General features: G+C 46.6%; 1 protein-coding gene across 1 annotated transcript in view; it reads left to right on the top strand.

Annotated features, from left to right (window-relative positions):
* LOC135899507 (transmembrane protease serine 9-like) overlaps positions 1–18244 on the top strand; it is an 82978-nt gene that overhangs the window by 19525 nt on the left and 45209 nt on the right. Inside the window, exons 6-9 of the mRNA XM_065428781.2 lie at positions 1584–1864; positions 4290–4435; positions 7220–7367; positions 15418–15641. Coding sequence (XP_065284853.1) covers positions 1584–1864; positions 4290–4435; positions 7220–7367; positions 15418–15641 — 799 coding nt within the window. The remainder of the gene's footprint in view (positions 1–1583; positions 1865–4289; positions 4436–7219; positions 7368–15417; positions 15642–18244) is intronic.

The following is an 18244-nucleotide window of genomic DNA, read 5'->3' on the forward strand; positions in this document are numbered from 1 at the left end:
GGCACGCCGTAGTGGAGGACTCCGGAAATTTTGACCACCTGGGGTTCTTTAATGTGCACCTAAATCTAAGCACACGGGTGTTTTCGCATTTCGCCCCCATCGAAATGCGGCCGCCGTGGCCGGGATTCGATCCCGCGACCTCGTGCTCAGCAGCCCAACGCCATAGCCACTGAGCAACCACGGCGGGTGCTAATTTAGTTAGTAAGCGAACGTTTACAAGTTTTTATGGCCAACAAAACTACTATCCTTACTTCGTATAGCTGTCTACTAATTTGCGATCGCAATTGATGATTCGTATTTCGGGCAAAACTGTGACTTTTTTTTTCTTTTCCCAGATTTACCTTCTCTTTGCCCTCTTGCAATGTAAGGTAGCAAAGCGGGTGTCAACCTAAAGTCCCTTTCTTTTCTTTTTTCTTATTTCTATTTGGAGTGTGCGTGAGCCGTTTGCTGAACGCTGCCGGCTCGAGAAAGCTTGCTACCTAACTTACGTGCTAGAAAGGCCTGTAAGCAAGCTTCCCCTATTCGCACGTCTTGATGTGATAAATAAGTGATACTTATTATATACTAAATTCTGGGAATTTACTTCCAAAAACCACGATCTGGTTACGAGACACATGGTAGTGGGAGACCCCGGAAAATTTTAACCACCTGGGGTTCTTTAACGTGCTCCTAAGTCTAAGTACACGAGCGTTCTTGCATTTTGTCCCCATGCAAAATGTAGCAGCCGTGGTCTAATTCTAAACCGCGACCTCGAGCTTAGCACCGCTACGCCGTAGCCGCAAAGGTATCGCGGGGGGGGGGGTGGGGGGGGGAGGGTTAATTAGTGATACAGGGGTGTAGAACTTTGTAGTCATGAGACATTAGAAGCGAGAAATTGGCGAGCTCGTTTAGCGTGTACGAAGCTCATTCTTTGCGGAGAAGCGTGGAAGTTACTTCACAGTTTTAAATTTGTGTGGCAGCACCCCTCCCACCTGGCAGTGTAGGCTGCCAAACAAATTCTGTCAAACTAATGGTCTCTACTAGAGGCGCCTACACACGTTGTAAGGCACCCATCGTGCGCTATTGGAAAGGCTAATGGAGGGCATCCGTGAACGTTTCGTGGGCTTGAGCTTTCTATTCGTTCATGGTGAATTTAAAGCAATGGTTTTCACAAAGATCTGCTTTTCAATTTGAAAACAATAATGTGAATTTGCAGACCTTTTATCAGCCGTATACAGATTATTCTCTATGAAACCTAACTGAGACTGCCTTTATTCCTGTGGCACGTACTTTGCTCGTATTAGCATAACACGGGGACATCTATCAGGCTACGTCATATACGCAAAGTAGTTAACGATGATTTACGGGGTTTCACATCAAAAGAAAGCACCTGGGCTCTGAGCAACGCCTTATTCCAGGGTGAATCGGAATAATTTTGACCACCTGAGGTGGTCAGTCATTCACCTAACGTTACCCCTACACTCCAGCAGTGAAACAGTGGCTTGGATCCAAATGCACATGCACCGAGCAAATGTGGAGGAACGTTGACTATCATGTTTCATACGGTGTGGCCGCTTGTGTCCTGAAGTGGCTTTCTCGTGCAGCCTGCCGGCATCTTCATTCACCGTGCGCCTGGGCGACCACAACCTTGTGAGGAGCGACGACGCGGTTAGTCCCGTCGACGTTCCTGTGACCAAGGTGGAACGGCACGCCGACTTCGTGGCACGAACCTTCAAGAACGACGTAGCCATCCTCACAATGGAACGTCCCGTGAGGTTCAACAAGTTTGTGAGGCCCGTGTGCCTGCCGTATGGTGACGACTTCAAGACTCGGGACCTCAACGGATACCACGCGTTCGTCACCGGATGGGGAACCACTGCATTCAGTAAGTTGCTTTCGCAGCCGTCATCGGCAACAATATGCAAAAAGGGAAAAAAAAGTGCTCATCAAGGAGGTCAACACGCGCCATTCGTGTCTCAACTATTTATGTCTCTATACGCCTATCCCCATCACCGCTTCCAGGCGATGTGAGGAATGTTCAGTGACACTCCGGTTTTCTCGTACCAAAAACATCCACATGGACAATTTCAGACAACTTTCCAGAAAATATATTCTCCGTTGTCTTCGAAAGGTTGCTACACGCTATAAGGATATCGCAGAGGTGCGCCTACAGTTCGTACGAAAGGCGACGGAGGAGAAACATCTGCAAGCCGTTATTATGGTTGTATACTCATTAGTGCGCCTTTCTTCTATTCTAGCCTATCATCCCGACAACAATAAACCCCAGCTTTTAAATTCCTATGTGAGCTCGAGGACGAAGCCTGTGTTTCCATCAGAGCTGGTGGGAATAAAAATACTTGACCACCAAAACGAACAACTCTAATTTGCGCAATGGAGGTTTCCGACACAGATCTGACACAGATGGATTTAGCTCGGGGATCAGCAGGATATGTTGGAAGCACGTGTCTACTGCTTCTTCATTTCACTTATACATAAGTTAAGGTGCTATGAATGATAAAAATTACTGCAAAAAATATTGATTAACAAGAAGCAAATGGGAAAGCGCTAATGCCTTTCAATCTTCTCTTCGATCTTAAACTGGTTGCAAGTATTAATAAATCGAAGGTCATTTATCTTTTTTTTTTCAACTACATTCTAGGAATCACAAAACAATGCAATATAATCTAGGTTAACCAAACTTTAGAAATATGCGAGTTCCCAGAAGTGTTGTTTTGTGAATGAGTGTGTCGAAGCATATGAAAGACCCTGTGTTCAAAAACAGCCAATCTTTGTCAAACTGAATGCATTTACGGAACAAAAGTAACCCTAAATCGTGAATAGGAACGCACTGATTGTACACTTAAGGAAACAATCAGATTTTCGCTACTCGGTACAGCCACAAAATTCCCGGCATAAATACAATAAAGCTCCTTGTTTAGCTGCAAACGATATCTAACCTCGGTCTTGGCTCGACGCTAGTTACTACTAGCCTGCCACCCTTCTAAAAGACGACTGGACTGTGGCACCATATTTGATTGTCGAGTGAACGTTTTGTCCCCTTTCCTCCTGACTGTGCGAAGCAGCAGGTCAGATCATGCTAGCTGAAACCGATATCTATTCATTTCCTATAATAAATTCTCTCTACTCTCTTCTCCAGTGAAAGGTGCTGTGCGTGAGTGGGCATCATGTCTCATTATTTTCTTTTTTCCTATTGTTCACCCTTCCCTATCGTTGGGTAGCAAATCATGTGAAAGCAGGTTAACCTTACCCCCGCTTTTCTAACCTCTCTGCCATTCTGATATTAACTATTGCAGTTTGTTTCCCTGCAGCCTTCAATTTAGGCGAACAATTCTAGCATAGCTGTCCTTTGGTATGGCGAAATTCGTTGCGAGCAATGTTTCGACAAGGCAACCGTTACCAGTATAAGCAATGAGTTGTCGCCTTTTATTTAGCTTTAGTGACAGCTCATGAACACCGTGGCACTGTGGCACCATAGAAAGTTGTATCCGTGCATAGGCTTCGAATCAATGTGAGAAAGCAGGCTTGCAGGCATGATAAAAACTACCATTTGATTGAGAAACAACTCCGATTGAGCGCATTGATTTTATAGAATTGTCGCGTGCGTGCAAGTTGGACAAAACTGTTCTTCCTGAGGATTGGTCATTCTAATGTGCATCCATTACAAGCGAATGGACGGTGTTACTAGAGCAGGAATAGAATTCAGGACTGATAACTAGAATGTGTAACGAACAGGAAAGCACCAATAGTCCCGCACGGACCAGTCGACAATAACATATATATTTTATTGAATAAGGTAACACGTCGAGCTTGTCAACATGATGTTGCCTCCTTTCCCTATTTTGCGGCTTTTTTTTTGGAATCGCATATTAGATTTCTTACTTTTATACAAACAGTCCTAACATTCGCATGGTATTTTTTAAGTTTCTGTCAGACCATAATGTCGCTAAATGTACACTATTTTAACATCATTTGGGCATGTATAACATTCATTGATTATTTCTTTTCGGTGGAGTTGTGCTACTACATTGTGCCGGTGATAGAAACACTTGTGAACTATCGCGAGTATTTTCGCCACGTCGGCAGAAGTGGTGTGCAAAGCCAAGCGCTCCTGCATTATAACTACTATATTTTGCTCCTCGAAAACTAGTCTTTGACGGGGCACGTAGGCTTGCTTCATCATTACACCACTTCCGCAAGAATGAAGCTGAGGTCTGTTCGTTTTTCCTCAATATACCTCTATTGAAAGCCGCAGAAGGTAAAATGAACGTTTCGATAAATTACTTGCGCAGACGGGGAGTCCAGCGACGTTCTGAAGGAGGCACAGATCAAGATATGGGACGAGGACACATGCAAGAAGGCCTTCCAGAAAGAGGTGCCCATCTCCTCTGTTTACCTGTGCGCAGGCGACGGCAATGGACGCCAGGACTCGTGCCAGGTGACTTTCTTTATGTAATAAATAGGGTGGTATTTATTTAGCTGCACCATCTTTTTAAAAAAATTACCTGTGGCAAATAGGAAAATTCTAATCCTTATTACTCGATGAGGTGGCCATTACTTCTACAAGAAATTGAAATTATTATTTTAATAATTATCATAATTCCCCCAATTAACTGTTTAAATAATTACTTTATTGCACATATTTCAATCTACGAGTTGTAGCTCGTGAGTTCGCAGTGCATATCCACTTCGAACGAACTCCGAGAATGAAAATGGTTTCGAGATATGCGCAGTTGCAAGTTGTGGTACAAATGCACTGTTCCACTTCCTTCTTTTTAAAAAAAACACTGCTTAACGAATTGAAGCCCAAAATTAACTGGGTCATCAAGTCGTTCGATGGAAGTGGATACGCCTTGCTAACTCACCGGCAACATTTCATAAATTGCAATACCTGCCGTGGTTTAATTCAATAAAAAGATCAGTATAATTGTGTTAAGTATTTAATTAGGCATTTTCATCTCTCGCAGAAGTAATGGTCACCTCATCGAGTAATTTGGCTTGAGGGGTAGAATTGTGCTATCTTTTACAAGCAACTTTCTTTAAATTTGGGATACTTATAATAAAGTCCCAGTTTCGCCGGACAGGCGAAGCCTTGGTTGTGAGAGCAAATTATTAGACAACTACATGAAGTAAGGTTAATCATTTTATCAGCTGCAAAAACTGCTGTAGAGATTCAGCTACTAACGAAATTAAGAAGCACTTCGCCACGCACGCTCAGGCAAACACGAACACAACTACCTCGATGACCGCGTACACCCGCTGTCAGAACGCTGGCGTGGAGCGGCAGCAGCGGCGAGCGAATTCCCCTTCGTGCCTCCTGTCGCTTCCACGCGAACTATGCGCTCGTGAACACAGCGCACACGAAGCCGTCAGCTATCTCAGGTCTTCTAGGCTTCAAACTCAGCGCAGATTGCCTCCAGGATCGCGTACAGCCTAGCTCAGCCACTGCAGCAGGAGTATAAAAGCAGATGCGTACTAATCTACCCCCCACTCCTAGCACGCGCATGTGTCCCCGCTTCTCCTTGCGCGCGGGGGGAAGACGGCGCGCACCTTACCCTCCTTCCACCCTTGCGAGCACGAGGAGACGCCGCCGCTTCAAGTCACCATTCTTCACGGCTTCTTCTCGCACGCTCGTAACTACGGCATACGGCGCTCAGCCGCGATGTTATCGCCCTTGGATTTTATATGGAACATCATGGCGACCCCGAAAACGACAAAAATGCTGTCGCAATAAAGAAAAAAACACCTAGTAAAGTTCAACCAGAAAATGTGCCGAGTGCCCTATCGTGACGCCCCTGTGTGTAGCCAAATAGTCCCATGGAATACCAACACGATATAGATACCATCTTTCAGAAATTTATAACAATCTCGCACAAATTTCATAGCATTTTTGGTGCCAAAAAACGTGCACTCGCCAGGAATAAAATAAAAATAAAGAACCGACCTTTCAGGCCCCGTACCTCGCGGGACGAGTTTTCGTCGAACACTTGACTACATACCATTTTTATATTATGTTTATCAGAAGTTTGGTAGTGCGAATCACGTCCGGGTCACCACTGTAACGAGGGGGTTCGGAGCACACGAACTCTTGTCAAGGCAAAAGCCATTCCGCTTTAGTGCCGCTGCTGCTCGAGGGACTTCGTCTTTCTCAACCCGAGGGCGCCACCACAGAAACGTGCGCAATACCCATGAGGATATCGAGTATCTGCATACTGAAACGTTCCAGTAGCCTAGGAAGCCATGTTATCGGAGCGGCTCAGTCGAAACGGCTGGCATTTCTGCCTTCGACGTACGCAGTTGGGACCAGACCACTCACCCTTTTCGTACCAAAATACAGAACTTAATTTGCTTCGGCTGTCGTTCTCACATTACCCTCATTACCCTGACTAATTAGTCGGCTGCCCGCTTACAGAGAGCAAGCCACTGCGTCACAAACTTCAATCTTTGTCGGTTTTCATGGCTTTGAATCCACTGCAGTGTTCTTTAAGGTGAAGCGTTGTTTTAGGCGAGCGTCTCTATATATCTTTGCTGGGCGATGCGTTGCATTTGAACGTGCTTCTGGAGAATTTTTCTTTCCTCTTTAAACATTACTAGCACTGTTCCCCTCACAGATGTGGAATAGTGAACCGAATGTCAGTGTGTAAAGTCATGATTAACATTTTTTTTTCCATGACTTGTTTCTTTTCAAAGCGCTACATACGAAAAACGGACTTGTTAAGAAGCAGCGACTTCACTTGTTTGGAAGGCTATCGCTTGTTTATGTCTTACGATCTGCAAGGGCAATAATCCTGAAAGACCAATATTGGAATGCGTGAACGGCTCCATAGGCAACATGATCAGCACTACAGTGGACCGATAGCGCAGTGATAGTAAACGAATCGTCTTCTACACTTTGTTTCATGTGCAGCGTCATGCAACAGAGCAGAAGTCTTATATGCTTATTGGCGGTACCATATAACGAACCGTACGCAGAATTAAAAAGATGAGGTCCTGGGTCACCGACTACGTGGTCGTGTACCACTTATTCTATTTTTAAACGATCGGCGTGTTTTGAGCCCCCAGTGGAACGATCGAAACCGCAACATACGCTGCCGTTCAGTGCCTTCACGATCAGGTCCAAACCTACCTCGTGTTGCTGCGCGAGTTTGGGACACCTGCTTTGGGGTGTTTACGTCACAGACTCTTAATTTCGTGTCAATTTTTGTGCTTTCGCTTTCCACAGGGTGATTCAGGAGGTCCGCTGGTGCTGCCGGACGATGGCCGATTTTTCCTCATTGGCGTGGTCTCGTTCGGCAAGCGCTGTGCAACGCCCGGCTATCCTGGTGTCTACACGAGGCTCACGGAGTTCTTGCCATGGCTAAGCCAGAGGCTCCAATAGAAAACCACCAAAGCCCTCCTGAGGACGACACTCCGCCACCGCCTCGGGCCGGCCTCCTCTGCCTGCTGCTCAATGCACGCCCACAAGGAAGCAGAGTGGGCATTGTTATGTGGATGCGTGCACACCGACGAAAGTGCAACGGAATGAAACACATCTGAGACGGCAAAAACTAAGCCCTCGTCTCGGTACCTTACGGCGTCTAATGACGACGACGCTGTTTCGACTCTCGCTGTCATGCGAGTATGTGAGGCGAATATTGGATCGCTCTGTTTCACATCAGGAATGCTGTTGCTCCAAGTTCAGCTTCACAGTGGCAGAAACAAAGAACTGTTTCACTTCGACCTATTTTTTTCTATCGCAGGCATTACTTTTACAATACTTTTCTGCTTCACTCAACTCAAAGGCAGAGCGCAGTGTCTCCATTGTCCCTACGGTGTGTGCCGCGATGCTACAGGCGGCAGCCTTGTTGAACAGCAGCTGACACCTTCACCTCGCATTCTATCCCATTCGCTTACCTCCATAGGTGTCACTTCGACCTGCTAGTCTGTCAGATGTGATAATCAGCGTAGGAAATCAACGGCTTTACAAGAGCATGCTAAGTTAAAATATTAAACAAAGGTACTATAAGCGTCGATGCTGTAAGAGGCTAATTTAGGCACACTAATGATGTCCCTGACAATACTCAGGAATTTCTGACTCAGCACCTGCTTATGATAGTGCTTCAGCCTATAGACAAGCCTTGGTATTTGAATATTAACCTTGCTTTCGAAACAGTATTCCGAATTGCGGTATGACAGCAAGACCTCAGTTGATATGTTTGTACAAATACATGATAGAGGGGAAATGTAATGGCGAAACTGGGAATCAGTAGAGATACAAAAACAAAAGGTTCACAACAGAATGAAGGTATCGTGTTTTCTTTTATCTGAAACAGTTTTGTTATATATTCCACATAACTTCACCACGTGTCGACATTTCAGAACACGCCATTGTAACAAACCAGGTCACCTTTCTGTATTCAAGTTTGGGCGTAAGAGAATACCTTGCTTTATCGCTTGAGATGTTTGTGTTTATTTATTTCACCTTTATTCTTCGCTACACATATTCCAGTTACTCAATGGGTCATTGGCATGCATAGCCGGATAAATCATTTCTTCAGGAGGCACTCATGCAATGGGGGAGAAGGAAGAAGATGTACAATACCTCAAGGATAGAAACAATAAAATAAGTATTATAGTACATTTCCTAACTGAACAGTTTCGTATAGACTACAAAGTGATGACCCTGAAACCACTACACCAGTTTGTTCCCAATTCATCTTCGAGGGCATTTCAATAAAGCATACAGCGTTTGTAGAAGTCAAAAAACGAGGACACTCATTAGAGAATGTGATCCCATGGTTCTAACTTGACAATGTGTAGCATTGCTGCTTTTAGATGCTGTCGTGCCAGTCATAAGTTCACCTCCTTGCTCCACCCACAGGAATCAAGCGACATAATGTCGCCCGTATGTGGTCCTGAGCGGTGAATTATGTCTCACCGGTGAACCGCAGTTGTCTCGCAAGCAAGGCACAAACAATCCGCGCAGCTGTGAAACAAAGGATTCAATGACGCCCGTTATGACGCGCTCCAGTTTTTGGTGTCGTGTCAGTTTTGCTCTCTCGACGAGCAAGCGTAACAATTCAGCATTACTCTGTGCGAGGCTGCCATTGCACACTGGGAAAATTTCGTGTGGACGCTGCTTTGGCAAATTTGCTTAAGCTCGTGGTGTGCCCACCGGATGCTACCAAGATAAGGATCTAAGTAAGTGATTGCGGATATTTAGCTTTAAATTTTCCTCAGTACATTGATCAATGATTTTTTTCTTGAAGTTTGTCATAAGGAAATTCTGAGTGCATTCTTAGGTAGTCTTGTTTTGAACATCCTAGCGTTCATTTTATAGTGCCGTGGAACTGACAGTTGTTGACCACACAAAAAATAATAAAACTGCCTTTCAATCTTTGTTAAACACTGTCTGACTAAATTAATGACGCGTGAAGAGGACACTGGCAAGAGATACCCAAGCTGTGATAATACGTCACCTGCTCCAAGACTCCAATTGAGCCTTAAGGGGTCCCAACAGCAGTGCGATGGTGTGTTTCTTGGTAGTACATGAACCGAATGCCGCATGCTGAGCATGCTCTATATATGAATGAAAATGAACGAACAAAGAAGTCACAACAAGAACTGTGACAAGTGGAACACATTGTTTGGTAAGATATTTCAAAAGGCAACCTGTAGAAAAAAACATTACCACCAAATCCTTCTAGGCTCTGATAATAAAAGTTCGTACTTAAGTTTCAACCCAAACTTTCGAGGGTCCTCGTGATTCTACTGGGAGAATGTCGTGGAGAGCCAGCAGACGCCGTAAACTACGGCAACCAGAGCTTGCAAGAGAAAACAATTATGCTCGAAGGAAAACTTCCGCGCAAATACAAGATCCCCACCACAGTACTGTAAGTGTAAGGATACCGAGGAGAGGACGTCAAACTTGACAAAGCAGTGAAGTGAGATTAGTTTGTGCTCGTAAAAAGCTTGCAGCTCTAAAGATATAACAAAAACGATACCTTCTCTTAAATCATGCAATGCCATCAGTGTTTTGACCCCTTGTTTGCTTTTTACGTTGCAGTCCATGCATCTTTGCAAGGGTGAAACTGTCTGACCAGCATTAAAACTCGCCTGACCTGAAACTCGCCTGACATGAAGAGTCACGCTAGAAACGATAATTTTGATCGCACTTGTCGAAACACATAGGAGACGCATTTTCCTACAGCCACAGTTAAAAGCTCAAAACCAAGTCTGCTGTGTCCATCCGCCCAAAGCATGAATAATTTCCGTTGCACATTTGTCACAAGGCCAACTCCTCAACTTATCCCTCGCCCCACGGCCAAGAACAATAAAGCTTTGCCCGCCACTGCCACTGTTGATCTAACTGATGCCCCTGCTGCAATGCGCTTTTGCGAAGCGAATTCTTTAACCAGTGCTCTGCGAGGCAGTCCTGACGCTTGCAGGTTTGAGCGCTGCTTTGCCCGTCACGCAAACTCAGAGAGTGGCGGCGTTTGTGCGCGTATTTCGGAGGCCATGGCAAGCGATACTTTGTTGCATGAAGACAACGCTGTGGGCATGAGTACTTCTCTTTGGGCCAAGTTGCTGCGACATAATGCAAATTTAAACGGTAAGAAAAGACGACGACGACAAAGAACACTTAGACACAAGACCAGTGATGAGCTACTAACACGAAAAAGACACCAACTAATACGGAACACGAATTAAAAACCTCCCAAAAGACTTCCTTCCAAGGACGTCCCCAATTACCTCAAAGCAACTAAACTCAGCCTTCTGCAAGCAGACAAAATGGTTAACTTGTGGTGTTGCCGAAAAGAATGTTCAATGACAAGGCACTCAAAGCCGTTCGAAAGAACTTCTAGTGCATTTCACTTGATCCAAATGAGTGCAAAAAATTGGCCACGCGTAACTTAGCAGGCCTACATTTGGAGGGCCTAGGAAATGTTCTGGAAAAAGCTAAGACGGGTTCTTTGTAAATATATTTCACGGTGAAAACCCACAAGCCTCCCTGCCCTTTCCGTGCCATTGTTTCCGAAAAACGTGCGTGGCAGAATATATTCAGTCCCTCAGCGCCACCTTGTATATCTACCCCATGATTATCCTTTTCGCGTTGGTAGTACAGCGCTGGTCAAGTGAGAGTATCCTTTGTAGAGGTGTGCGCCGTGTCGGTTTAGACCAGTGGCGGCGTGGTGGTCATTTCCAGTCGGCGGCGGTGGCACCGTCACCGCGGGGCCGGGTATTCATCGGCGCCGGTCCACGTACGGTCCTTTTTCGTTGGCGGTGGCGGCGCCGGCGGCGTGGAAACCGAAACCACAAATTTAAAAAGCTGTTTCGCTACATACTTCTTTGCTAACCTGGTTGAAGTTCAGGCCTTTTTATACTACGAGCTGAGAGGACCGAATACAGAGGTGTTGAAAGCGAGAGAAAAACAAAACGTTTTGTAAGTCTTTTGCTCTTCAGCAGGCATACTTAAAAGAATTGGGCACATATGTGGGACTGTGCCAGGTTCCCGACGGCAGCTACCTCCAGGACTTACCCGCCAGAACTTCAAAGTGCACTGCAGTCTGCAGACAAGGACTCACAACGATGGGCCGTCCAGCAGGCCCGGGGTGCTCTCGAAAAGCACAAGCCTCATGACCCACTACAAACGGGCCCAACTGGGGTAGTGCAGAGTAGAGTATAACCCCGGGTCGACGCTTGGCCAGCGTCACGACTCGTTAAATCGTCGTTTGCCGGCACTAAGGTTATCCCTATCCTATCCTATCTAAAAGCGTCTATGTTGAGTATGTTTGTATATTCTTTTCTCCACGAATATGAAGAGCATTGTTGTTGCGTTGTAGTCGCAATTGCTTTCTTTTTTGCAATGCCTCGGTTCATGAAATATTTTTCCATTGAGCGAAGAGTCAACCGATTCGTGTAAAATTGCTAAGCCAGCACCGACCCACGTGACGCCCTCTAGACATGTTAACCTTGCTTCCACTTTTTTCTGAATGAGATTGTGTTTGTACAATATGCTTCACGTAAAAAAAGGATCTATTCTATAACCAACTCTTGCTGGGTTCGGCCCTGAAACTATCAACCAATCCGCAGATGTTATAACGCACATTCCCAACCGGACAACAAGTGAAATCACTTGTTCTGATTGTTAATCACCCTTTGCTCATGTGACTGTTCTTATAACGTCTTTTTTTCCCTAAAGAAAAAAGAATCAAAATACTTTCTTTTTCTGCAGCAGGTGAATATCATTTTTTTTTAGCTGATAGATGTTATGATGCGGTTGAAAACGAACTTACTCAATTTGTTAACTCTTCATCACAAAGCTGAATGAACGAAGTGTGGATAAGTAGACATGCAGCGATTGCTCAGATGCACAATTACTTCTGAAAAAAATAAAGAGTTATCTTTTAACCTGCAGGTCGAAACTATTTTATGGTTCTGTGTAGCTATCGGTGTCAGTTGCATTCAATTTTTCATATGAGCGCTACAAAGAAGCAGCCCCATGCAATAGACATGTCAAAATATTTTTTTACGTGTAAAAATGTAGAAAAACTCCTAATGCAACGGCCAGAATGCGAAAACTTCCAAACGGCATCTAATACACATCGGTGCCAGAGATTTCTATCTTGCTACAAGCCGGATCTCTCGCGTTGACGCCCCTATCAGACATATCGCAGATTCTACCCGCAACTACAGTGCCCACGACCCTCAAGCAGTGATTCCGACGTTCCGAGGCCGCTGTTTCTTCTCATTGTGCTATATTGCTCTTTCGCAAATGTTTCGGAATCCCACGTTGTGCTCACTTGTGACGACGCGCATGCGTCGTCACAAGTGAGCATTTGTGCACTTGTGAGCACTTGAGCACTTGTGCACAAGTGAGCACTGACTGCGCACTAGCAGCCCCCCCCCCCCCCCCCTGTGTACATAAAGCCCTGTTTTCCATGAATAGAATTCAGTTGAAGTCCGGCGTTCGTGTTGTCTTTCTCTTCTCGTCCGTGTTCAATTGTGCGCTGGAACGATGTTTCATAATGCTAATCATAACCAACTAGCCCAGCTGTCCATACTTAGCGCATGCGCGGACGTGTGGACAGCAGGGTTACTTTTGTTTGTATTGTTCTGTTCACTGCTCGCCTTGGTTCTGTGCTTGGTTCTGTGCTCCATGGTTCTGTGCTCCATGGTTCTGTGCTTGAGGCGGGCAAAATAATTCAACAAGACAGCACAAAATCTCCAACGACGCTGGATTGACTCAAAAAGAAATCTTCATTCATCTTTATGTGGTGCGCCGATCTCGCCGACAAGAAACATCGGCGGTGGTGATGCAGCTACAAAAGTCGGTGGTGGCGTGCCGACACCTCGGCGCACAGCTCTAGTTCCTTGCCGTCGTCTTTTCGCGCGCTGCGTAAACTATCAGGAGTAGAGTTGTTCTCCTGAAGATGGCCGCATCCCCTGTGAGAGCATGCTGACGTCAATAGTAAACGACTTCAGGGCTGGAGGAATCGCCACTTAATTCTGCCGTTGAGGTTAGGTTTACTAATCGCAAGAATATTGCAAGCTCAACCTATACGCTTTGTTTTACAGCGACGCCGTTTTTTCATCTATATTTCGTGGTCGTGTATTGCCGGCGTAACCATGGCGTTTTTCGTAAACATCACGCTTCTTCGGCAGAATGAATCACCAGCGGGAAATGTCCACCTCTCCTCACACAAGTAGGACATTTAATGATCTGGCAGTTTCTTCAGCCAAAGTCTACGCGACCACATACAGAAATATGTTACGTGTTTTTCTCTTTGCCTTCTTTTTTTTTACATTGCTTCGCTATAGAATATGTGCCCCCCGTTTGTTCTATCCAGGTTCCGGGACTGTCACCTTTGCTGTCATAGTTATCGACATTGGTACCCCGGACATATTTAGTTTAATGTTAGCGTAATAGCAGAGTTAAGGGAAATAGCGCGTTACCATTCCGTTAAGGAAATTTGCAGGGAGCGAGGTTTAGTATAGCATGATAGCGTACATTCCGTGCGAAGACGCTTTTTAACTATGCATCAAATCTCACGTACAAAGTGCACAAACACGATTTCATCTATTCGCCGAGCTTTGCGTGTGCGTCTGAAAAGGGCTACTGGCCGAGCAATGCCAGCAGGGAGCGCGTTGTAATTGTACATTCCATGTCTTCCGATCCACGGCGAAATCAGTAGCCCAAGCCTGCCGCTCACTGCCTCCGGCAGCTCCCGCTCTCAGAGTCCATATAATGTCGTACCTATTTCTCGACTTCGCCGATAAGTGGCGCAGAAATCCCGGAACTTTTCCCAGAGCTTGGTGGCGCAACCCACCTCCCCGTTCCAAAAGAGACGCTCATAACATCCATCCATCCATTTTCCGGAAGAGCATGTTTTATTTAAATGTGAGGATATCTACCCAACCGACATGTATGCGTGCGTGCGTACGTGCGCGCGCGTGTGTGTGTGTGCGTGCATGCGTGCGTGCGTGCGTGCGTGCGTGTGTGTTTTAATAGGTAGGACATTGGACAAAATAAAAACAAGTGCTTGGTGACAAAAGCGACGCCAAATTTAAAGCGGGCGTCCGAGACAGCCGCCATATTCTTGCGTCACACGCAAAGACGCTAACGTTAAATCTGAGAAGTCGCGCGCGTACGCGAAACGTCATGGGCCGTTGAGTGCTCTGCGCACGCACATTTCCGTCCCGCTATTCCGCTGAGCACGCTATTCCACTAAGCGCCCGAAACTAAAGCTGTCTACTACATCCAGGCTTTTACGTGTCTCCTCTCTGGGGTACTGCTTTAGGAGAGCCACGGTGCCGCTTGAAATCAATCTTGCCTCGTTCCGTCCACTTTCCGTGCGGCCCCGCTGTAGGGCGCGGACAGCTTTCGCGACACCAGGAGCGCGGAGCTGCGGCGGCCGCCGACGGTCCCATTGCGCGCCAATCGGTCGTTAATTGTTTCCTCATCGACCCAATGCGCGGCACAGCCCGTGCTCCCGTATCTCGCTTGTCGCGTCGACGGTTCTCTCGACGTCCTCCCTCCGCCGAAAGCCGGCCGAAAGCAAAAAAATGAGACGAGCAGCGACTCGCACCGAGAGCGAAAGGAAAAGACCCGCACCCGCTTCGTGGGCGAATTCACCGCAGTCCAGGCGTCTCGCTATCGGCGAGCGGCTAGCCAGCGCGCAAAACAGGTGGAACTCGCAGACCGGCCCGCCAGTAGTGCCGTGCCGATGGTCGACGAAAACAGTCGCCCATCTGCTTCTATCAGTGGAGAGCCTGCAGCGCCGTTGGCTGCCTGTCCCGAGTTGAGACGAGCAGGCAGGCGGGCGCATCCGAAGGAAGCAACAGCGCGTGCCTCTCTAATGGTATGCGAAAACTCTGGGCACAGTACGACAGTGCCGTGCAAGTGGTGACGGGGATTACGCTCGCTGCTTGACCCGTGAGGCATCGCCACACCACCGCCGGGCGGGCGGGCAGACAAGGCAGGGGCGGGCAGGTCTACAACGCGAGCCCTGCAGAAAAAGAAAAGGAAAGGAGGCGCGCCTCCTTTTTTGCCTCCGGCTGACGTCAGACGGCCGCCGAAGGCGACCGCACGTGGTGGGAATCCGGTTCTTGCGACGCCTGGGACGAGGAAGCGGCGGCACCTTGACTTCTCGCCGACGATCACCGTAAGTGCGCCACCGTAGTCGGCGTGGCTTGGCACCCGCGTGCTTTCGCTCGCCCTTCCTCGGTTGGGCGTGCGCACGACTTTCGCTAGGCCCAGGCAATCCCGGCTGATGACGCACGGCCGAGCCTTTCTTCTTTTCCTGCGACAAAAGGATAGCCACGGCGGTGGTCCCGATAGGACCCGCTTCGGAGTCGCGAAGCAGTTGAGTCCACGCAGCAGCTGTGGAGTGCTACGACCGAGCGTTCGCTTTTACCCGCCGCATTGTTTGGGCGAGCAATCTTGACCGAGACGAGCGCGATGGCCACAGCGTGTAAACCGGACTCGCCGGGGACGTCCCGACGGAAGGCGGTCCTGGTGCTTCGTACGCTTGCATCGCGCGGATGGGGTCGCATAATTTAGGGCCGCGTCGCAAGGTCGCAAGACGTTTCATTGCTGGTTCTTTCCGGTAATCACCGGTTGTTCTCGTTTTCGCTGATGAAACTGCCTCCACTACATTGACGTGCCAAAAGCACATATAGTCGCAAACACTTGTTTGCCGCTTTAGAAGTGCAGGCAAGAACATTAACATGAAGTGGCGGTTCTTAGCATGAGTTATCTTAACAGCTATAGTTGAGTTCTATGAAAACATTCACTAATTTTAAAGATACGCCGAGATTATTTGACGCAGAGCACAGTAAATTTTCAGCTATAGCTGAGTGATATTGGAAATGTGAACCTTTGTAGCTGAGTTGTAACCGTTTGTAATGGAGTTGTAACCATTTGGCACTACTGCAACCGCAATTGTTTTCACTTGTTTTCATTCATTTTCAATTGCAATTCACTTTGTCCAGGCCTACTCCTTCTGGAATTCCGGACATTTGTGAAGCGGAGAAGTAACGCATGCGGCTCTATGCGATTAGCTGATGGCAACTGGACAGTTGTTTCAGCGTGCTCCCGCGAATAGAATAGAAATTTTACCCGCGAGTACCCGTCTTTTGAGACTCATATTGTAGTTGCCGGTTATTTTTTTGTTCTTGTTGTTTGTTGTTTTGGTGTACTTTTTGCAGCAAGCTTCACTAGGCTACGCGCAGCGAACACCCTTCAATTGACCGATCAGTAGAAGAATCGACATTTGGGAAAGTTGGTAATGGTTGAACAAACTGGCTTGTCGTCTTGCACTGCTTCTTCAAGGTGACCGATCAGAGTTGAGGCATGTTTGTTTTCTTCTTTTCTCAGTACACGTATATTCTTCTTGCCAAGCAGATAGTCTTTTAACTCTTTGACTCTTAATACGGACTCTTACTATAGCTCTAATGCGCTCGAACGTTTCTGAGACGAGCAGTATTTTGATTATGCTGATTTCTTCATTCTTTCCTGCCTTAGCAACATTACGAGTCGCAGTGTGAAAATTCAGCTTCTTTGTAAAGAGACTCGCACCAATCATCTTCCTATATTGCTCTACACCACATATATTTGTACAGATTTTCGATGTTATTGTTGTGTTGATGTTAACTTGAGTAACTAGTCTTCACAATGACCGACAGATTTATTCTCAACTGAAAACTTTATTTATACCGGAAATTGAACGCGTACGGCATCACCGTTGTACTTTTCCTTCGCTACGAAATCAGTTAGGACCACAGGGAGATTCTTAACATATTAGAGCGTGGTGAAACGTCGACCGAGAAGACGAGGATCTTTGGTATCAATATAACGTCCCAATGACGTCACCTTTATCTTTCAGTCACGCGAATTTGTCACGTGCCTGCCTTCACAGTCAAGTATACCCGCATCACGAAAACCTTCAAGGGGGTCGAAAGAAATCGTTTCAGCAGTAAAAATTTAAGGTGCGAAAGCCCATCTTGCCGTTCCTGTGAGAGCAGCGGTAGCGTAAGAGGCCTATGTATACGGCAACGATGAAATACTTTGACAATAGCGATATACTGCGTGAAAAAAATGCTTTAGCAAAACCCGCGAATGGAGGACGAATAACTAAGGTTTTAGTTGCAAACACGTGAAGCAAACAGGCAATGAAGCCGAGAAAAGCATATGGGAAATGAACTGTTTTATTTTATTTGAAATGTAGAAATGATAAGCGAAAAAATGCAAGCGGCGGATGAAAAGACAACTCCGCCCGGATAGAAGCCGAACCCACATCCTTTGCATTGCGTGTGCGGTGCCTTATCAAGTAAGCTGCCGTGGCAGCCATCTTTCCGTCTGTGTTATTGTGTAGTTGCATATGCATCTACTATAGATCTGGCCCTGAGAGCGCTAGCCAGCCACACTCGTGCGCCTTGTTAGTGGCGCGGAAAGTTGCGCAATCTAGCATGGCATACGCTAAGCAAGGATACACTTAGATATATATTGACAGCGTGCGAATTGCGATAATATTGGGATGAAAAATAGGTAGAAATTACAATAGGCTTGGTATTCCTTAACCGATAAATCCAACAGAAACCACTGTAGTTCGCGCACCTCCACCTAGTCATTATAGCTATATGCAGAGCTCTTTGGGAAAGGGTTCGCATTTGCGGCCATCCGAGCTAGCGTTGACCTTTCCTTCCCCGAATAAAAGCAGGCACTCGACGTTTCGGACTCGCACCGCGCGCCAATTTTCTCCTCACA

The sequence above is a fragment of the Dermacentor albipictus genome, chromosome 4, assembly GCF_038994185.2.
Source record: "Dermacentor albipictus isolate Rhodes 1998 colony chromosome 4, USDA_Dalb.pri_finalv2, whole genome shotgun sequence".
Classification (NCBI taxonomy): Eukaryota; Metazoa; Arthropoda; class Arachnida; order Ixodida; family Ixodidae; genus Dermacentor; species Dermacentor albipictus.